The 22,110-nt window shown below is 37.0% G+C and overlaps 1 protein-coding gene across 1 annotated transcript; it reads right to left on the reverse strand.

Moving 5' to 3' along the window:
* Positions 1-10,377: 10,377 nt before the first annotated feature.
* On the reverse strand, positions 10,378-11,077 carry LOC110265077 (uncharacterized). The gene is made up of 2 exons (XM_088492443.1): positions 10,716-11,077; positions 10,378-10,492 (listed from the first exon to the last, which is right to left on the reverse strand). Exons 1-2 carry the CDS (start codon positions 11,075-11,077, stop codon positions 10,378-10,380), a joined length of 477 nt encoding a protein of 158 aa, XP_088348569.1.
* Positions 11,078-22,110: the final 11,033 nt, after the last annotated feature.

Here is a 22,110-nt window from a genome sequence, read left to right on the forward strand (position 1 = left end):
GTCAATGCCCCAATGGTCCTTATGTTGATTTCTGGCAAAATCATGGTGCTGTTGTACTTCCATTGTATAGTTGCATTATTAGTTATTGATATCATTGCCTTAATGTGTACAGATATTTCCTTCTCCTTTTTCTAAATTATATTCAAGTTTAAGTGCTAATTTTATTGGGGAAATTCGTTAGTTACATTGATCATTGTTAATTGAGCTCCAAGTTTTCTATGCTAAACAGGATTTTTTTTTTCAAATTTGACAAGGCTATTGGCATGCTTTAAAAGCGTGGCCATATATCTCTATTGGCACGTTTTAAAAGCGTAGCCATATCTGGCACATATGGCTACGCTTTTAAAGCGTGGCGATCTTTAAAAGCGTGGTAAAAAAAAGCGTGGTGATAGATCACCAAAAGCGTAGCGATAGAGCAACCGGCACCCTTGCAGTTGTGACCCTTTCAAAAGCGTGCCGATAGTTCAAAAAGCGTGGCGAAAAGCTATCGCTACGCTTTTTTGGACTTTTCGCCACGCTTTAAAAGCGTAGCAAAAAGCTTGTTTTCTTGTAGTGAGTTTAGAGGGAGAGGTTCTCTCCTCTCTCTTTTAGGATTTAGAATTAGGATTTCTTTTGCTTTCAGGATTATTTCTTTTTATCAAGTTCAACATTCCTTTTTATTTATCTTCTCAATTTAGTTTATGAATTCTTCTATGTTACAGATTATTTTTTGAATTAATGTTATTTGAGGTATTTCAGTTTATTATTGCTCTCTTTTATTTATGTTACTATTGCTACCAATCTGAAGACATTTTTATTCCAGTAGATTTACTTTTTCCCTTTTGGTTTTGGTTAAGAAATCAGTAACTCAGGAGTTATCAAACTCAACGTGATCGATAATTGTTATCTTTGCTAATTGAATTGAACTTCAATAATCCAAATCTTTTTCTAGGAATTAACTAGGATTTGAAGATCAAACTAATTAGTCACTTGACCTTCCCTTGCTCTAGTAAAGGTTAACTAAGTGGAATTAAGATTCAATTTTCATCATCATTGATAAGGATAACTAGGATAGGACTTCCAATTTCTCATACCTTGCCAAAAGTGTGTTTTACAGTTATTTATTTATTTTATAATCTTTTACTTATTTTAATTACAATTTAAATTACTTGTTCCTCATCTTCAAAACCCCGATTTACAATCTTCATAACCAATGATAAGAACATACTTCCCTGCAGTTCCTTGAGAAGATGACCCGAGGTTTAAATACTTCGGTTATCAATTTTTAAGGGGTTTGTTACTTGTGACAACCAAAATGTTTGTAAGAAAAGTTGATTGCTTGGCTTAGTAACTATATTTGCAACGAGAGTTTACTATAACCTCTAAACCATCAATCTTCAGTTCTTTTTCATTCCCTCTCACCCCTACCCTATAAATACCACATCCTTACTCCTCCACTTTCCACACATCACAAACACTTCTTTTCCCCCTTGGCCGAACCACTCACCCCCCTCCATTTCCTCCATTTCTTTTTATTCTCCTCCTTTCTTTCTTCTTTTTTCTCGAGGACGAGCAAACATTTTAAGTTTGGTGTGAAAAAAAGCTTTACTTTTTGTTTTTCCATAACCATTAATGACACCTAAGGCCGGAGAAACCTCTAGAAAGAGGAAAGGGAAGGCAATTGCTTCCACCTTCGAGTCATGGGAGATGGAGAGATTCATCTCAAAGGTTCATCAAGACCACTTCTATGAAGTTGTGGCCAAGAAAAAGGTGATCCCCGAGGTCCCCTTCATGCTCAAAAAGAGTGAATATCTAGAGATCCGACGTGAGATTCAAAGAAGAGGTTGGAAAGCTCTCACCAACCCCATCCAACAAGTCGAAATCTTAATGGTTCAAGAGTTCTATGCTAATGCATGGATCACTAAGAACCATGATCAAAGTATGAACCCGAACCCAAAGAATTGGCTCACAATGGTTCGGGGGAATTACTTGGATTTCAGTCCGGAAAATGTGAGGTTGGCATTCAACTTGCCAATGATACAAGGAGATCTTCACCCTTTCACTAGAAGGGTCAACTTTGATCAAAGGTTGGACCAAGTCCTTAGGGACATTTGTGTGGAAGGAGCTCAGTGGAAGAGAGACTCAAGATGCAAGCCGGTTCAACTAAGAAGGCTTAACCTCAAACCCATGGCTAGGGGATGGTTGGAGTTCATCCAACGCTCTATCATTCCTACTAGCAACCGGTCTGAAGTTACAATAGACCGGGCTATCATGATCCATAGCATCATGAAGGGAGAGGAAGTAGAAGTTCATGAGATCATACCTCTAGAACTCTACAAGGTGGCGGACAAGCCCTCCACTTTGGCAAGGTTAGCCTTCCCTCATCTCATCTGTAACCTATGCAATTCAGCTGGAATTGTCATAGAGGAAGACATCCTCATTAAAGGAGACAAGCCTATCATTAAGAAGAGGATGGAGCAAACAAGAGAGCCCACTCATGGACCTCAACAAGAGCATGAGAAAATTCCTCATCAAGAAATCCCTGAGATGCCTCAAGGGATGCACTTTCCTCCACACAACTATTGGGAGCAAATCAACACCTACTTAGGAGAATTGAGTTCCAACATCGGGCAACTAAGGATGGAGCACCAAGAGCACTCCATTATCCTCAATGAAATCAGAGAGGACCAAAAGGTCGTGAGGAAGGAGCAACAAAGGCAAGGAAGAGACATAGAGGAGCTCAAGCACTCAATAAGATCTTCAACAGGAAGAACTAGCCGCCATCACTAAGGTGGACCCGTTCTTTAATTTCCTTGTTCTTATTTTTCTGTTTTTCAGTTTCATGCTTTATGTTTTGTCTATGTTTAAGTCTTTATTACATGATCATTAGTGTCTAGTGTCTATGTCTTAAAGCTATGAATGTCCTATGAATCCTTCACCTTTCTTAAATGAAAAATGTTTTTAATTGCAAAAGAACAAGAAGTACATGAATTTCAAATTTTATCTTGAAATTAGTTTAATTATTTTGATGTGGTGGCAATACTTTTTATTTTCTGAATGAATGCTTGAACAGTGCATATTTTTTATATTGAAGTTTATGAATGTTAAAATTGTTGGCTTTGAAAGAATAATGAAAAAAAGGAGAAATGTTATTGATAATCTAAAAATTCATAAAATTGATTCTTGAAGCAAGAAAAAGCAGTGAAAAACACAAAGCTTGCAAAAAAAAAAGGCAAAAAAAATAAAAAAGAAAGAAAGAAAGAAAAAAGCAAGCAGAAAAAGCCAATAACCCTTTAAACTAAAAGACAAGGGTAAAAAGGATCCAAGGCTTTGAGCATTAATGGATAGGAGGGCCCAAAGGAATAAAATCCTGGCCTAAGTGGCTAAATCAAGCTGTCCCTAACCATGTGCTTGTGGCGTGAAGGTGTCAAATGAAAAGACTGAGACTGAGCGGTTAAAGTCGTGGTCCGAAGCAAAAAGAGTGTCCCTAACCATGTGCTTGTGTGCTTTTATTAGTTTTTATGCAAAAATCACATTTCTAGACTTTACTATGAGTTTGTGTGTTTTTCTATGATTTCAGGAATTTTCTGGCTAAAATTGAGGGACCTGAGCAAAAATCTGATTCAGAGGCTGAGAAAGGACTGCAGATGCTGTTGGATTCTGACCCTCCTACACTCTAAGTGGATTTTCTGGAGCTACAGAAGCTCAATTGGTGCGTTCTCAATTGCGTTGGAAAGTAGACATCTTCGGCTTTCTGGCAATGTATAATAGTTCATACTCTTCCCGAGATTTGATGGCCCAAACTGGCGTTCAAATGCCCACTAGAGACCCTTTTCTGGAGTAAAATGCCAGAACTGGCACCAGAACTGGAGTTAAACGCCCAAACTGGCACCCAAGCTTGCGTTTAACTCCAAGAATGGCCTATGCACGTGAAAGCTTCAATACTCAGCCCAAGCACACACGAAGTGGGCCCCGGAAGTGGATTTCTGCACTCTCTGCACTTAGTTACTTATTTTCTGTAAACCTTAGTAACTAGTTTAGTATAAAGAGCATTTTTTACTATTGTATTCGTATGCTATCATACTATCATACCTTGGACTTGGAGGCTGGCCACACGGCTATCCTTTGACTATTTTCTCTTATGTATTTTCTACGGTGGAGTTTCTACACCTCATAGATTAAGGTGCGGAGCTCTGCTGTTCTTCATGAATTAATGCAAGTACTAATGTTTTTCATTCAATTCACGCCTACTTCGTCTCCAAGATATACTCTTGTACTTAATTCAGTTAAGTCAGAATGAAGGGGTGACCCGTGACAATCACCCAATCTTCGTTACTCGCTTAGCCAAGATTCGCATGCCTGACAACCACAAAGCGGCCTACATGATGTTCAACGTAGTCATTGGACGACAGCCAGAGTATATTCTCTTGGATATCTAATACACGGACCGAGTTTGTGAGATTAGTATCTTCGTGGTATAGGCTAGAACCATTGGCAGCCATTCTTGAGATCTGGAAAGTCTAAACCTTGTCTGTGGTATTTTGAGTAGGATTTGGAAAGGGATGACTGTGACGAGCTTCAAACTTGCGAATGTTAGGCGCAGTGACAGTGTCTAAAAGGATAAGGGTCCTATTCTGACGCTAGCAGGAACTGACAGATGATTAGCCATGCAGTAGCTGTACTTGGTATTTTTCATCTAAGACGAGAAATCTGACAGTTGATTAGCAGTACAGAGATCGTACCTGGTATTTTTCATCCGAGAGGATCATACAGCTTGCCATGGAAGGGAGCACGCATGGTTGGAAGAAGACAATAGTAAAGCAGAGGTTCAGAAGCAACAAAGCATCTTCACACGCTTATTTGAAATTCCCACCAATGAATTATATAAGTACCTTTATTTTATTTTATGTTTTATTTATCTTTTAATTATCAAATTCTCATAACTATTTGAATCCGCCTGACTAAGATTTACAAGATGACCATAGCTTGCTTCAAGCCGACAATTTCCATGGGATCGACCCTTCCTCACATAAGGTATTACTTGGACGACCCAGTGCACTTGCTGGTTAGTTGTGCGGAGTTGTGAAAAGTGTGAATCACAATTTCGTGCACCACAAATCATAAGTGATTAAATTCCAATGTCTTGGTAATTGATGCGGATTTTATAAATCTCAAAACACCGACAAGTGCACCGGGTCATATCAAGTAATAACTCACGGTGAGTGAGTGACGATCCCACTAGGATTAACGGATTAAGCAAGAAATGATTGATCGATTAATTTAGTGAGACAATCAATTTAGGGTTTTGAAAGACTTAAGCATAAACAGCAAGTAACAAGAGTAAACACTGAGAATTGAAAGGATGATATGATTAAGAAAATTAAAGTTTTAGAGATATTAAAACTTCCAGATTAATGCTTTTCACTTTTCACTTTAATCATGCAAAGATACTTCCGTGGAAAATCATTAGTAATCAAACCCCAATCCCTTAGTGATTCAATTTCTCTTTAACCTAATTAATCGCTAATCCCTTAGTCAATTATTTAAGAAAAGAGTTATGCATGTTCACTGATTTATAAATCCACACCATTCATAAGAATCTCCCCTAGTTAATTCAATGTCACTTATCAAGTCTAGTTTTAAAACTTAAGAGTTATGACAATTGGTTTTCATGCTTAATTCAATTAATCAACTTTTCCTAGAGGTTAAGGGAATTCAAGTTAGAGAAGAATTGTTTCCCAACACATTCAAACCCTTTAAGATGAAGAGCAAAAACCTTTTCTTAAAAAGGAATCAATGCATGAATTAGAGGTAGAAAAGCTAGTATATTAAACCATGGAATTAACAGTGCTCCTAACCTTAACCAAGGAGAATTAGTTGCTCATGTTCTTCAACGAAATCCTTAATTATCAAAAACTCAAAACTACAGATGAGTCCATATTTGATGATATATTTTGACTCAATTTGGATGGATTTCATCACATAAACTCACACTTAAGCACCAAAATAGCATACTTTTGTGATTTCTCCCCAATTTGATCCTAAATGTGAAAACATGTGCTTTTGTGCTTAAATTGAGTAATTTAATTCCACTTTCATGCCATTCGATGCCGTGATTTGTTTTGTGAGTGATTTCAGGTCATTTTGGCAAGATTGGTTAGGAAAAAGTGGAAGAAGGCATGTACAAGGGAGAACAGTTGAAGAAAACAAGGAAAAGTACACACAGACAAGTGTGCATGCGCACAAGCTTGCGTGCGTGTACACAAGAGGAAATTTGTATGTGTGAGTGCGCACAAGTACCTGTGCGTACACACATGTGGATTTTTAGCAAAGTGTGCGTACGCACAGGACCCTGCAGGTGATTTAATTAATGAAACACGTGCTGTGCGATTTCTGAAGGCTTTTGGCCCATTTTGGAAGGCTTGAAGGCTGAATTGAAGTGCTATATGAAGGGAATTCAACACATATGAAGGCATGCATTATTATTAGGTTTATTTTTAGTTTTTCTTAGTTAGGAAGCTTCTATAGGAGTAGTGTAGAGTAGAATGCATTCTTAGGGTTTTATCAATTTTGATTGTAGCATTTTATAGCAAGTTTGATCTTGGATTTTGCTTCTCTAATTGTAAGTACTCTTTAATTCCTCTTTAATTACATCAATTTTACTTTCAATTTCCCTTTGGTTCAAGTACTTTGTTTATAATTGCAATTTTGAGTTCTCGAGGTTTTGATTGATAAATTTAATGCTTTATGCTCTCTTTATGTTTGATTGCTTGTTTATATTTGGTTTTGTGAATAGTTGGTTATAGTTTTCCATTTTCCCTTGCAAATTCTTATGTTTTGGTTTTATGCACACAAGGTGTTTGTGGAAATGCCAATCTTAGAATTTGAGTAGATTTTCACACCTTGGCTTGGAATTTGAGTTCCTAGGATACTAGAGTCATAATGTCCGACATTTAGTGGTAATTCTTGGGGAGTTAGTTGACTCCTGTTTCCATTAAAGCTACCCTTTTATCAACTAGTTTGGTAAGTTGGTTAAGACTTATGGATTAAGGTCAATTATGCTTGCTTGACTTACTCCTCGATGTTTGGGGTTAACTAAGCAAGATTGACTTATGATAATTACCATAGTTGTGGTTATGGCAATGATAGGATTCCTTGGATCCTCTTATTTCCAAGTCAAGGCTCTTTTACATATCTTTGCATTTTCACTAGTTTTAATCTCATCTTCTCTTTAATTGCATTAATTACAATTTTTCTCATTCCTTAGTTCTTTCATTTCTTAAGTTCTTTTAATCTTTAGTTCTTTGATTTGATTCAAAAACCCCTTTGCCCTCACAACCGAAAGCGTAACACTTTCAATTGCATTCCTAGGAAGAACGACCCGAGGTTTCATTACTCTCGGTTAATTATTGATTTGAAAATTAAACTTTGATTGAGAGGACTATTTGTTAGTTTGGACTATGCTACCAATGAAGAAATTGTTTTGCTAAATTTCTGAACCAACACTAATTCATTCATCAAGTTTTTGGCGCCGTTGACGGGGAATGCAATTGAGCGCTATCTTTTAGTTGTTGTGAATATGTTAAGAGTGTAAATAGCACTTTTTGGTTGTTTGTTTTCTCTTGTTAGTAAGTTTTATTTATATTCTCTTTATGACTTTTTTACACCATTACCATAATGCACCCTGATGAGTAGATAATTTATACGCTTTTTGGCATTGTTTTTAGGTAGTTTTTAGTATGATTTAGTTAGTTTTTACTATGTTTTTATTAGTTTTTATGCAAAATTCACATTTCTAGACTTTACTATGAGTTTGTGTGTTTTTTTGTGATTTCAGGTATTTTCTGACTGAAATTGAGGGACCTGAGCAAAAATTTGATTCAGAGGCTGAAAAAAGACTGCAGATGCTGTTGGATTTTGACCTCCCTGCACTCAAAATGGATTTTGTGGTGCTTCAGTAACCCAATTGGCACGATCTCAATTGCGATGGAAAGTAGACATCTAGGGCTTTCCAGAAATATATAATAGTCCATACTTTGCCTGAGTTTTGACGACGCAAACTGGCGTTCAAATGCCAACTTCCTGCCCTATTCTGAAGTTAAACGCCAGAAACAGGTTACAAACCAGAGTTAAATGCCACAAACAGGCTGCAACCTGGCGTTTAACTCCAAGAGAAGCCTCTATATGTGTAAAGCTCAATGCTCAGCCCAAGCACACACCAAGTGGGCCCCAGAAGTGGATTTCTGCACTATCTGCACTTACTTACTTATTTTTTGTAACCCTAGCTACTAGTTTAGTATAAAAACAACTTTTAGAGACTTACTATGTACCTGATGAGATTTTTGATGGCATGAGTCTCTAAATCCCATGGTTGGGGTGAGGAGCTCTGCTGTGTTTCGATGAATTAATGCAATTACTACTGTTTTTCATTCAATCACGCTTGTTTCTATTCTAAGATATTCACTCGCACTTCACCCTGATGAATGTGATGATCTGTGACACTCATCATCATTCTCACCTATGAACGTGTGCCTGACAACCACCTCCGTTCACTACAAGAAAATAAGCTTTTTGCCACGCTTTTAAAGCGTACCGAAAGGTGCAAAAAAGGGGTACCGTTAGCCTTTCGCCACGCTTTTTGAGCTATCGGCACGCTTTTGAAAGGGTCACATCTGCCAGCGTGCCGGTTGATCTATCGGCACGCTTTTCTTGATCTATTGGTACGCTTTACTTTTTGCCACGCTTTTATCTATTGGTACGCTTAAAAGCGTGACTGTATGTATAACCCTATAGCCACGTTTTTAAAGCGTGCCAAAAGATGAATATACAGCCACGCTTTTAAAACATGCCAAAAAATGGATATCCAACCACGCTTTTAAAACATGCCGAAAGATGGATATCCAACCACGCTTTTAAAGCGTGCCAAAAATTAAAAACTTATCGTTACACTTCAAAAGCGTGGCCTAATCCTTTTTCAAATAAAAAAAAAAGAAAAATAAGAAAAATAGAAATACTAATAAGTTAATCTTTCAAATAAAATATAATACTAAAAAATTAATCTTCCATTGATTTATATGAATTATGTACATGATAAAACATGAATAAAATATTTAAAAAAAATAAATTCAAATTCCAAAATAAACATTTAAAAAAATTACAATTCTATGTTATAAAAAGTCTAATATAATTCCTAAACAACATTCGGACTAATTTGTAGCACACGAATGGTTGCCCGCAACTCTTGTATAGCTGTTGGAGGTGGAGAAGCTGTTGAGCAACAGTAACCTGTATGCATGAGAACTATACAACAAATTGCAAAATCAGTACTAATTTCAACCATGTCAAATTTGTCACTTAGTAATCAAAACTAGTAGCCTCCTTTTTATAATAATACGTACCTGCAACAAGACCCGAGTCATATGTGTAGACATCACCTCTGACCTGAACATATTAATATTAACTCTCATTACTTGGTATAGCATCAGAATTCAGAATATTAGAGGCTAAAGGCAGATTTAAATTTCATACATTGGGTTCCCAAATAAAAAATATAGGTACATTTTTCTAATAGCAAAGTGAACAAACGAAAATTTTCATCTCATCTCATTAAATCATTTCATTAACTGAATTAATGTAAAAAAATTCATGCCGGCATCAAGGAAGCATTAGTGAAAAGTATGCATTAAAATCACATAAAACATTGACAAATGGAATGTAAACATTGCATTGACTGCAACGATAGCAAGCAGCCATAATGAATCAAATGATGCATATAAGTTGGCACTAGTTGAGCATGTTCAAACTTGAAACACTAGTTACATTAAAAAAAAAAAAGAAAAATACTCGATGTCTGAGCTGAGGTTTCAACAAATACAACAAACATATAGCTATTACTAAGTAGTGGAATTTCACACTAAGAAGAATAGTGGCAAACCATATGGTGGTAGTGTCCAATTACAGCCAATACCACTATACGTTAATGCATCATCTGTTATCTGAAAGCTCATCAAAATTCACAGCACTGAGTTAACATACAAATGAAACCTAGAAAAAAGTTATGATACCTTGATAGTCTCGCTTAAATCTCCAAAACCGTGGAAGCTGTGCAGGGGGCAGAACTACCAGCGGGAAATTTCCCAGCCTTTGATAGTGGCAGTAGTGTTTGCAGAACTAATCCAAATTCAAAACTTGTTAATTTCCCAGCCTTTGAACACCTTTTGATGCGCCCACTAAAACTGCTTTAGCAGACTCAAATGATTCTAAGCACAAATATTGCATGGGAAAGAAAATAAACATAAGAATACTCATGTTAATCATTAACCCTGAGCAACAAAGTGGATTAAGAATGAGCTATGATATAAAACCCTACCTTGAAGGCCTCCATATGGTTTCAACTTCTCAAGAACTAAAGCTAGAATTGGTCCATGAATGTCCAAAACTTACTGTCATTGCAGCAGAGGCTGGCTTCAGAAGTTGTGCAGCTTCAGCAAAACTGCTTTGCACAGAAAGTTGCCTAGATAACCAATCAAAAAGTTCTTTACGCCCCTTCCGCACCAAGTTTAGAATTCGTCAAAGCAATTGTAATATAAGGAACCTACAATAGTAACATACTCAGAGGATAGACACAAGACAGAAGAATCACTTAAAAAAAGATTGAAACAGACCATTTTATCAAATTGAACTCCTCCCAAGTCAAATTGAAGTGTAGTCTTACAACTGTTTGAGAGTGGAATTACTTTCTTGACTTACTTTCTTGACCTCCAAGCCTCTGAACAGCATGGACAAAGGAGAGATGAAGATTAGGAGTCCAACGAAGCCTTAGCATCTTTGATCTCACATATTGTCTCACACCACTCCATCTCTTCCCTTCTCTTGATGCTGTGCTGCTGCTACTTGGGTTTGCTGAATTCCCTTCTTCATTGTTATCCTCCTCCTCCTCCTTTGCTTCATTATTATTCTCTTCTTCTAATTCCTCATCATCACTCATAGCTGCTCCTTCATTCATGTCAAATGAATTTTCCTCACCCTCATTATCATTACTACTCTTGCCGCCACTTCCTTCATTATTCTCTTGATGAATCTCAAATCTCTTTGACATATTTATTTATTTTAGGAGATGCGATGGTCAGTATAAATGCTACAATAATTTCTTGAATTCCTCCTTTACTAAATTACCTCTGAAAACCAAAACAAGGATGCAAACATTTAAACATACACACAACTAAAAATAAATAATTAAACAAGAACATAGAGGCTGTAGTAGTGACCACTCTCTATCTATATATACAGTAGTAATTAATTACTAGCTAGCCTTTAAAACCTATATTCACTGAAGCAATTAAGCTGCCTACTTCGCTATCTGATCTTTAATATACCTTAGCTTGAAGAGCGCTGTGAAAAAATACAAGAATAAGTTATTCCAAAATGTCTACCTGAACAAAGTTCAAAAGAATAAAAAGAAGAATCAGAACCCATAGGAAGCTTATCTTCTTCCATTAGATAACATGATGGAAGAAAAAATACAATCAAATATCTCATAGTTTTTCAGTTATAGAAATGTAAGGGATAAAGCTGACCTTCCCAGGGTGATTATACAAAGACGAAAGATCAGAGAAAAGAGATGGAATTCCCTGGAGAGAATACAAAAGAAAGAAATCACAATCAACTTCGAAAAACCTGAGCGAGGCATAATTTGAAGCTAAAAAGAAACTTGAATACCTTAGTTAGGGGAGGCCTAATGTAATTATCTGCTGTTGCTCTAAATTTGCCACCTTGCAAAAAATCTAGAGGTATTCTCTGCCAAACGAGATTCAGCAAAGAATGAACTCAAAGAATGAGCACCACATATTAGTAGCTGAGCGCTACCACAGCTACAGCAGAACAGAACCAAATGTCAAGAAGTTTAGAGAAAAAAAAACCCTAAACCATAGATCATATTAGAACAAAAAATAGAAATTTAGAAAAATAAAAAAAATGAAGAACCAAGAAAATCAAATTCAAAAATCAAATAATCAGATCAAGGAAAAAATTGACCAAATAATTTACCACGGCATTGTGAACGTTGAACATGGCTGACGGAGGTGCGACGAGTGAGGGAAAGGGAGACGGCGGCGCGACGACTTCAGAGAGGGAGACGGCAACGCAACGGGTGCTGAACCATGGAGGGAGGAGCGGCGATTGAGGGTTTGCGAAATAGAGTGAGCAACGATTGAGGTTCCGAATCCAACAAGGGTTTGCGAGACAGAGACCACTGAGAGAGTAGGAGGGCACGCCGAGACAGAGACCACTGATGGTGCGTGGACAGAGCAACACCGATGGAGGGTTCCAAATCTAACGAGGGTTACGTCGATGGTGTGAGGGTTGGGTGCGAGAGACCGTCGAGAAACAGCTGGGCGCGAGAGATCGTTGATGGTGCGGGGTTGGGTGCGACAGAGAGAGGGATGGGTGTGAGGGCTAGATGAAGGGCTGGGTGTGAGGGTTAGATGAACATGACGACGAGCTGTGTGGTGCGACGGTCTTGGCGATAGGCAGTGATGAACTTAGTGCGATGGCTTGCTGGGTGCGACGGCTTGCTTTTAGGTTATCTTCTAGGTTAAAAATGAATTTGGAAATAAAAGTGAAGTGTATGAGAAGTTACAACTTCTATAGGTTAAAAGTTAACTTAGAAAAAAGTGAAGTGTGTAAAAAATAGGGTGGCACTCTATCGGTACGTTTTTGTAGGGTGCCTATATAAACACAGTATATGGGCACGCTTAAAAAATGTGACTGTTAGAAAAAAATTAGTCACGTTTTTAAAGCGTGCTGATTTCTCTCTATGGGTATGCTTTACAAGTGTGGCAATAAGAAAGCGTGGCCAAATTTTAAATAAGTGGCCACCCTCGTAAAAGCGTGCTGATTTCCCTCTATGGCCACGCTTTTCAAGTGTGGCAAAAAAAGTGTGACGAAATCACAAATCAGTGGCCACCCTCACAAAAGCGTACCCATAGACCACTTTTGGGCACGCTTTAAAAGCATGGCAAAAAAAAAGTGTGCCGACAGACCTTTTTTCTTGTAGTGGTTCTATCTGTACTAGCTTGAGTGTGTATCTCTTAGCGTCCTGGTTCATGATCAGAGTCTTCGTGGTATAGGCTATAATTATTGGCGGCCATTCCTGAGATCCGGAAAGTCTAAACCTTCTCTGTGGTATTCCGAGTAGGATCTGTGAAGGGATGACTGTGACGTGCTTCAAACTCGCGAGTGTTGGGCGTAGTGATAGACGCAAAAGAATCAATGGATTCTATTCCAACATGAGTGAGAACCGACGGATGATTAGTCGTGCGATGACAGCACATTTGGACCATTTTCACTGAGAGGATAGATGGTAGCCATTAACAACGGTGATCCACCAACATACAGCTTGCCATGGAAGGGCACCTACGTGCGTGAAGAAGAAGATAGTAGGAAAGCAGAGATTCAGAAGACAGAGCATCTCCAAAACCTCAATCTGTTCTCCATTACTGCATAACAAGTATTATTTAATTTATGCTATTTACTCTTCATAAATATAATCACTCTTATCATTGATTTCCTGACTAAGAATTACAACATAACCATAGCTTGCTTCAAGCTGACAATCTCCGTGGGATCGACCCTTACTCACGTAAGGTATTACTTGGACGACCCAGTGTACTTGCTGGTTAGTGGTACGAGTTGTGAAAAGGTGTGATTTACAATTCGTGCACTACACCCCAATGGAACCCAAACACTTACCTTTCTAGTCACCAATTCTATACACCATCACTTCACTACATACAAAACCAAAACCCTCACCCTCATGAGTTGGATTGTCAACCTTCATCACCTCAATTTTCATCTTCATATGTGGATCAAGCCACACAAGAAGAACTTTTAATGCTCATTCAAGAAGAACAAGAGTTTCGAAAGAAGCAAGAGCAAGTCATGTCTACTTTGGCGGAAACTCTTGATTGATTAGCTTCATTGTGTTCATGCCACAACCAAGAAACTCTAGTGGATGAATGTGTGGAATCAAGTGTAAGGTGTGGAGTGAACAAAGAATTGCAAAATCAAGTAGAAGATGATAAAGTTCTCTTAATTGACTTTGAAGGAGATGTTGATGTTGACTTCACACAACCCCTAATTTTTGACTTAAGTGATGATGAGGAGGATTTAAAGGAGGTTGAGGAAGATCTTTGCTACCAAGAAGTGAAGGTATTTGTGCAAGAGACAATTGAGTGGGTGAAGATTTCTTCAACAAACTTTTTAGGCCCGCATTAATATGCCATCTTAGAAATGGATTATCAACTTCAAACCATTCTTAGAATAGTGGATGGTGGAGAGAAGAATGTTAGTTGGCAAGAAAATATAAAGTTCATCAAGGAAGCCAATTCAACATTTGGAGCTCAATTATGGTGCAAGAGTAAATTTAGTGGATTCCCGGGAGTGTACAAGTGTGTCAATGGTGACTCAAGACAAAGTTCATCTAAGTGCAAGAGTGAAGATCAACAAGAAGATGAACAAGAAACTAGAGTATGGGATCCAGGCATTGGTTTCAAGAGTCAACAATTATGAATCCTAGTTGCTAGCTTGGGATCTCTCAAGAGTTTGATGCAATTCATTTGGGACCCTGGAGGTCAAATCAAGAGCAAACTTGGTTGGAGATTCAAGGAGGAGTGGAAACATAAGCCGCTCTAACAAGGATCTCCTCAAAAGTCCAACTTGAGGACTTTAAACCAAATGATCTCCTCAAAAGTCCCTTTCAACACCCATAATGTTGATTTTCCTTTGTTAATTAGGATGAATTTCATGATTAGTTTTTGTATTTGAACACTTCTTGCATGTTAGGACTACTTGGTTAGTTGGGGTGATAACTTCGTTTCCAAGAAATCATCTATAGGACACCCTACCAATTTGGAAAATTTTTGTGTTAATCTTGCTTGAAGAATGTATTTTGGAACTTGGTTTTTGGGCTAAGAACACAAGCATGTGAGACTTGAGCCTAATTGCGTGGTTACATCTTATAACCACTTATTTCTATTCTTGTGTGCATTGTTCTCCTTCTATGATTGTGATCCTTGATTTGTTCGATTCTTTATATCCATCATTCCATGTAGACATGCATTTTATATAATTGAGGCCATCATTTTATTTAGCTCACATACCCAAATGGCCTACCCTTCATCAACCATTGCTAGCCAACTTTGAGCCTATGACAAACCCTTTTGTTATAATATTAGCACATTACAAGCCTTTAAGCGAAAAACAATAATTATCCTTATTTGGATCTTCGATTAGCTTAGGCTAGTGTGTGTGTGTCATTCAAGTATGGAGAAACTTGGGACATTGGTTGGGATAAAAAGGGTGCTTATAATTTTCATTGAAGATCTTGGGAATTGAGTACATCTTCATGCATTAAAAGTGAAACCATGTGCATTGATGCTCTTATATATGTTTGTAGTTGAAAAGAAAGAAAAAAAAACAAAAATACATACAAAAGAAAAAAAAGGAGAAAGAGAAAAAGAAGAAAAGAAAAAAAAAGAAAAAGAGAAGTAATAAAAAGGGGACAAAATGCCCCGAAGTAAAGTCTAATAATAATCAATGCATATGGGAAATGATAAAGAAAAGAAAATGCATGAAGGTGTGGAAAAAAAAGGGGAATGGGTAGTTAGGCCTATACTAGATTACCATAGGTTGCTATATAGGTTAGGTGGGAAGCTTATGTAAATCAAAGATTCAAATCTTGAGCTCACTTAGCTATATATAACCTTATCTTGACCCTAGTCCCATTACAACCTAAAGAAAAGACCTCATGATAGGTGTATGCATGCATTGGATAATTGTTGATTGTTAGATGACAAACAAATCGGGGAAAGCATGATTAGAGGAGGATTGAGTGGTCAACCCTACACACTAGAGGGAATAGAGTGCAAACACTTTCGGTGAGGGTTTGACGCTCGATACCTTGTTCCCGGCTTTCACGAGCTTTCTTCATGCAAGTTGTATACACTCCACTTTGATTGCTTTGAATTGGTAGAGTCAAGAACTATTTTGTCATTTTGGCCCTATGTGCTCATACATATTCTTGGAAGTTGATTTACCTTTGACTAAGTGGATAGATACATTTGCATTAGTTGCATCTATATAGGTAATTTGCATTTAATAAATTCTCATTCTCCTATGATTCATTGGTCTTTCAATCCCTTTAAGCATGAGGACATGCTTGGTTTAAGTGTGGGTTGATTTGATGAACCGCAATCTTAGGGTTCACTTTGTGTAGAATTTAGAGGGTTTTATCAACATTTTGTCACACTTATCCATATAAAATGCATGGTTTTATGTCTCCTTCCCAATTTCGCTTGATGAATGAAAACATGCATTTTAGGCCGTAATTGTGCTATATTTTCATCCTCCTCTATTACCATTCGATGCTGTGATCCGTTTGTTGAGTGATTTCAGAGTTTATAGGAGCAAGAATGGTCTAGAAGAGAGGAAGGAAGCATGCATAAGTGGAAGGAGCGTGAAAAATGGAGCTTTGAAGTATTGGCATCAACGCGCACGCATAACCGACGCGCACACGTGGAAGTTGAATTCTGGAATTGGCGCGCAAGCATGGACGCGTACGCGTGGATCGCAAAAGCCCATCGACGCATACGCGTGACCCACGCATACGCGTGACGCGTGCACGTGACTTCTTTAGTGAAAACGTGCCTAGCGATTTCAGAGGGTTTCCAGGCCCAATTCTGAGTGGAATTCTGGCGGAAAAAGATTAAAAGAACCAAGGATTGAAGGAGAACACATCTTTTACACACTTTTAGTTAGTTTTGGGAAGTTACGCTTTTCTTAGAGAGAGAAACTCCAACTTCTCTCTAGGATTTTTGGCTTTCTCAATCCCAATTGTACTAAGATCATTTGGTGAGATCTGAATTTGATTGAATTTTACATTTCTCTAGATTTTAGATCTTCTTCTTCTACTCAATTTAGTGTTTTTATTGTTCTAGTATTGCATTGTTACTTTGATTTCTATTAATGCATTGAGGAATTCCATCTTTATTGTTGTTAATTATTTGATTGTTGTTAATTGTTTGCAATAGATAGCTTAGATTCAATTTCTCTTCTCAATTTCATGATGTATCCCATTATTGCTCACCAAATGCTTGATAAAATGTCAACTATAACTATGGAGTAGAATTTCACTCTTGGCTTAGAGGTTGGGTAATTGGAGACACTTGAATTATCAAGGTCTTTTGTTGATTGACAATTGGAAATTGCTAATTGATTTGAATGACACTAACTCTAGTCTCTCCCTAGGATTAGACTAGGACTTGTGGGCTCAAATTGATTATCTTCACTTGACTTTCCTTCATAGTCAGAGGTTAACTAAGTGGAACAACAACCAATTAATGTCATAGTTGATGGAGATAATGATGATAGGACTTCCAATTCTCAATCCTAGCCAAGGCTTTTATATTGATTGATTGTCATTCACACTTGTTTCGTTCAAATTCTTGTGTCCATTGGCTTACTTATTAATTGGTCATTGCTTTTATGCAAGCTTGTTTACATTTCTTACATTCAACCTCAAACACCAAAGAGACGCCTAACCAATGATGTGCATCCTAAGGCAACTCCTAGGGAGAACGACCCGAGACTAATACTCTCGGTTATTAATTTGAATTATGGACACACACTTTCTTTGTTTGATGCGTTATAGCTTGTTGGTCTAGACTATACACACGACATAATTCCATTGGAGAATTCTATACCGACAAATTATCACTCATCAGAGACACCACACCATGTTAATATCCTTCTAACCCTCTTTCTTTTAGCTTTTATTTCTTGAATAATTGGTAATGTTGCTTAGTTAGTTTAGTTAAATTTTGATGTTAGTTAGGTAATTTTAGTAGAATAATGTGTTTATGGAGTTTTATGTTGTTTTGGGACATGAAAATCTGTTTTGGACATCATGTTCGGTGCCTTAGAAGCACTGAAAATTTTGCAGAAACAGAGTCCCGTGCGTACGCACAAACTTGTGCGCGCGCACACTTCCCCTGTTTTTCACTATCTGTGCGTGCGCACACTCCTAAACACCAAGTCTGTTCGCAGCACTTTCACCACTTGTGCGTGTGCACCCAACCTTCTTTTCCTTCTGTGCATACGCACATTCCTTGTGCGCACGCACACTCGCTACTATACTACACTTTAAAAAAAAAACTTTCTGTGCGTGCGCATAGCTGTGTGCGCACACACACCCTTTTGGCCACCCCTCCGGTCGCAGCACACGCACCCTTTGTCCGTGGGAACATGATGAATGGATTTTTCGTATGATTTAGAATTTCGTAAATGAAATCTTGTTGCAAGTATAGTTTCTAAACCAACAAATAATCCTCTTATGCAAAAAATTGTTTGTCTCAAGTACAAACCCCAATAAAAATAACCGAAGTATTCAAATCTTAGGTCGTCTCTCAAAGGAATTGCAGGGAAGTGTTCTTATTATTGGTTATGGGACAAGTATTTGGGGTTTTCGAATAACGGACATGAAAGATAAATTTCAAGAAAGTAAATGAAACTCAAATAGTAAAAAGGTCTTGATAAGGGTTGATGGTTAAGGATCTTTATCCTTGTTACTAACCAAAACATGATAATTGTAAGGATTAATCTCATTAAGTCATCCTCTAACAAGTGAAGGAAAGTCAAATGTGCTACACCAATCCTAATCCATAAGTCCTAGTCACTCACCAATTAACTTAGTGAAAGCTAGAGTCAATGGACACCAATTATCAACACTTGGATATTAGCAACTCAATTTCACTTAAGTTACCATCCTAAGCCAAGAACCCAAAAATTTACTCTAACATCCTTCCAAGCATTTAATCAAATACTTGGAAGGTATAAAAGGAAAGCAAGATAAAATTGCAAGAAAAGTAAATCTACACTACTAATTGCAAGGAATTAGCAACAACAAAGCAATTGAACAATAAAAGAAATCAAACATAAATTACATTAAAGAAAAATAGAAGAAACAAGAGTGCATCAACAACAAAGTGAACAAATACAAGGAATGAAATACTAAACTAGAGAGGCAAAGGTAGAAGAACAAGAAATTGAAAAGGAAAAGTAAATCAAAGCATGAATTAAACCTAGATCTAAGAAATCCTAATCTATATCTAACCTAATTCTAGAGAGAATAGAGAGCTTCTCTCTCTAGAAACTAACTAAAGCATGATGAAAACTCTACTGTGTTCTCCCTGTTGACTCCTCCTGAATTCTGCATGTAATAGGCTCTGGAATGAGTTGGATCTGGGCCTGAGAAGCTCAGAAATCGCCCCCAGCATTTTCACTTTAATGAAGTCACGTGCGAGCATCGACGCGTACGCGTGGGTCACGCGTACGTGTCGTTTGGCATTTTTGCTTTCCATGCATACGCGTCATGTCATGCGTACGCATCGCCATGCAACTCCATATTCACACGTGCGCGTCTACTATGCGTGCGCGTTGATGAATGCATCCCAAATCCTTGATTTTCCATGATTTCTCCACTTTGCATGCTTTTCTCTTCAATCCTTTGATCCATTCCTAGGCTTTTCAATCCTGAATTCACTAACAAACACATCAAGGCATCTAGTGGAATCAAAGGTGAATTAAAATTAGCAAATTAAAGTCCTAAAAAGCATGTTTTCACATTTAAGCACAAATTAGGGAGAATATACAAAACCATGCTATTTCATTGAATAAGTGTGAGAAAAGGTGATAAGATCCCCTCAATTCAGCATAAAATGCACCACCAAATAGTGGTGCATCAAATCTCCCCACACTTAAACAATAGCATGTCCTCATGCTAAAACAAGAAAGAGACAAAGGGTATCAACATTTATTCAATGTAAACTATCTAGATGCAATCTACCTACATGTAATTTATCTAAATGGATGCAATTACTTGGTCAAAATAAATCAATTCCCAAGAAAACCAATATAAGCATAAGGGCTAAAGGTATTAACAACCAAGCCAAACCACAATTGAATTGAGTTATTAAAGGTTTTACAAACTTGCATGAAAAGTGATGATTCTAGGTGAAAACATGTAATTGAGCAATCGAACCCTCACCGGATGTGTATCCGCTCTAATCACTCAGGTGTATGGGGTTGATTCACTCGATTCTCCCCTAATCATGCTTTTCAAGATTTATTTTTCATCTAACAATCAACAATTATTTCATGCATGTATACAAATATCATGAGGTCTTTTCCATAGGTTGTAATGGGGCTAGGGTCAAGGTAAGGATGCATATGGTCACGTGAGCTTGAAATTTGAATATTTTATTAACCTAAGCTTTCCACCTAACCTATATAGCAACCTATACAATTCTAAACAAACCTTACCATCCATTCTTCACTTTTTTACACACTCATGCATTCTTTTCTTGATCACAACTCATATGCATTGATTATTATTGAGCTTCACTTTGGGGCATTTTGTCCCCTTTTTATTACTTTTCTTTTTCTTTCTTTTTCTATTTTTTTCTTTTTTTATATATATTTTTTCTTTCTTATTTTCTTATTTTTTTCTTTTTGCAATAAAGTATATACAAAAGTATCAATGTATATGGTTTTACATTTAATTAACACATGAGTATATACCCATTTCCCAAGATCTTCAATGAAAATACAAAACATACCTTTTTCTCAACCAATGTCCCAAGTTTCTCCACACTTGAATGATACACACTCACTAGCCTAAGCTAATCAAAGATCCAAATTAAGGACATTTATTATTTTTCATTTTAAGGCTTGTAATGTGCTAAAATTAAGAATAAGTGGGTTAATCGTAGGCTCAAAGTTGGCTAACAATAGAAGATAAAAGGTAAGGCTATTTGGGTAAGTGAGCTAATTGAAACAATGGCCTCAATCATATAAATGCATGTATAAACAAAATAATGGACATAAAGAATCAAACAAATCAAAGATCACAATCATAAGAAGAGAATAATGCACACAAGAATGAAAATAAGTGGTTATAAGATGTGACCACACAATTAGGCTCAAATCTCACATGCTTGTGTTCTTAGCTCAAAACATGATCCACAAGATATAATTCAAGCAAGTTCGATGAAAAATTTTTACTCAAATCAATTGGAGTGTCAATGCCCTATAGATAAATTTCTTGAAAAATTTTATTACTTTGTCGAAGCTTATTATGTATATATATGCTAAATAAGAAAATGCAACTAAAAAAATTCCTAGAAGACCTAAAAATAAAATGCAAAAGTATTGGGATTAGAAATTTGTCACTCAAAAATACCGATTCGGTCAGACGACCTCCCCACACTTAAAAGTTTGCACCGTCCTCGGTGTATTCAAAGATGAACAAGGGGGTACGGCGACTATACGGGTTGCCACCTTCAGCTGGTGGATCAACCGTTGCTGCATATTCTTTTTCATGCTTCCATTTTTGCTTATAAAGACTCATCCTGAAAGTAGGATATAGGATAGTAGGAAAAAGGAATGTGAAAGCAAGGAAGCATACATTGTTGGAATGAGGTAAATCAGTAGAATGAAGTGAGTGACCCAATGTGTGACATGGATAAAAGTAAGTGTGCATTCTATGTTGCGCACAGTTTAGAACACACACACTAACATAAAAAGCTATGTCACAGTTACAGAAAAAGGAACATGCACTCTAATCATCCTAATGTGCTTGAGATGTTCTAAACTTGTAGGTTAAGACAACCAAACAAGCAATAAAGAAGCATGAAAGCATTAAAGCCAAAAACATATGGATGCATATGATCCAGAAATACAACGCATTAAGATAAATGCACGACATCCATCAAGAAATTGCCTAATCAAAGAAAAGGGTTCAAATCACATGGTGGCTAAAGCATGCAATTCAAAGAGATTTAACATGCTTTAAAGGAAATGGCATTCACTTGGTGTTCACAAGAGTTAAGCATTAAAAAATCAAACCAAGTAAAAATTTGTAACCTCAACAAGAGAATCCAACAATGACAATTAACAACAATGATATTAAACTAACATCGCATTAATAATCAGCAGCAAGAGATAGTAAACAAGATTAACAATCCAACACTTATTATGAAAACAAAAAAGTAAACAAAAATGAAACTAACTAACTCA

The sequence above is a fragment of the Arachis ipaensis genome, chromosome B7, assembly GCF_059453495.1.
Source record: "Arachis ipaensis isolate K30076 ecotype BB chromosome B7, ASM5945349v1, whole genome shotgun sequence".
NCBI lineage: Eukaryota > Viridiplantae > Streptophyta > Magnoliopsida > Fabales > Fabaceae > Arachis > Arachis ipaensis.

Bases quoted from the DNA above. Each gene is read 5' to 3' on its own strand.
- LOC110265077 (XM_088492443.1), bottom strand. From the start codon at position 11,077: ATGTCAAAGAGATTTGAGATTCATCAAGAGAATAATGAAGGAAGTGGC. The intron at 10,493-10,715 runs GTAATTCCACTC...TTGGTTATCTAG, and splicing joins CAAGAAAGTAAGTCAAGAAA to GCAACTTTCTGTGCAAAGCA.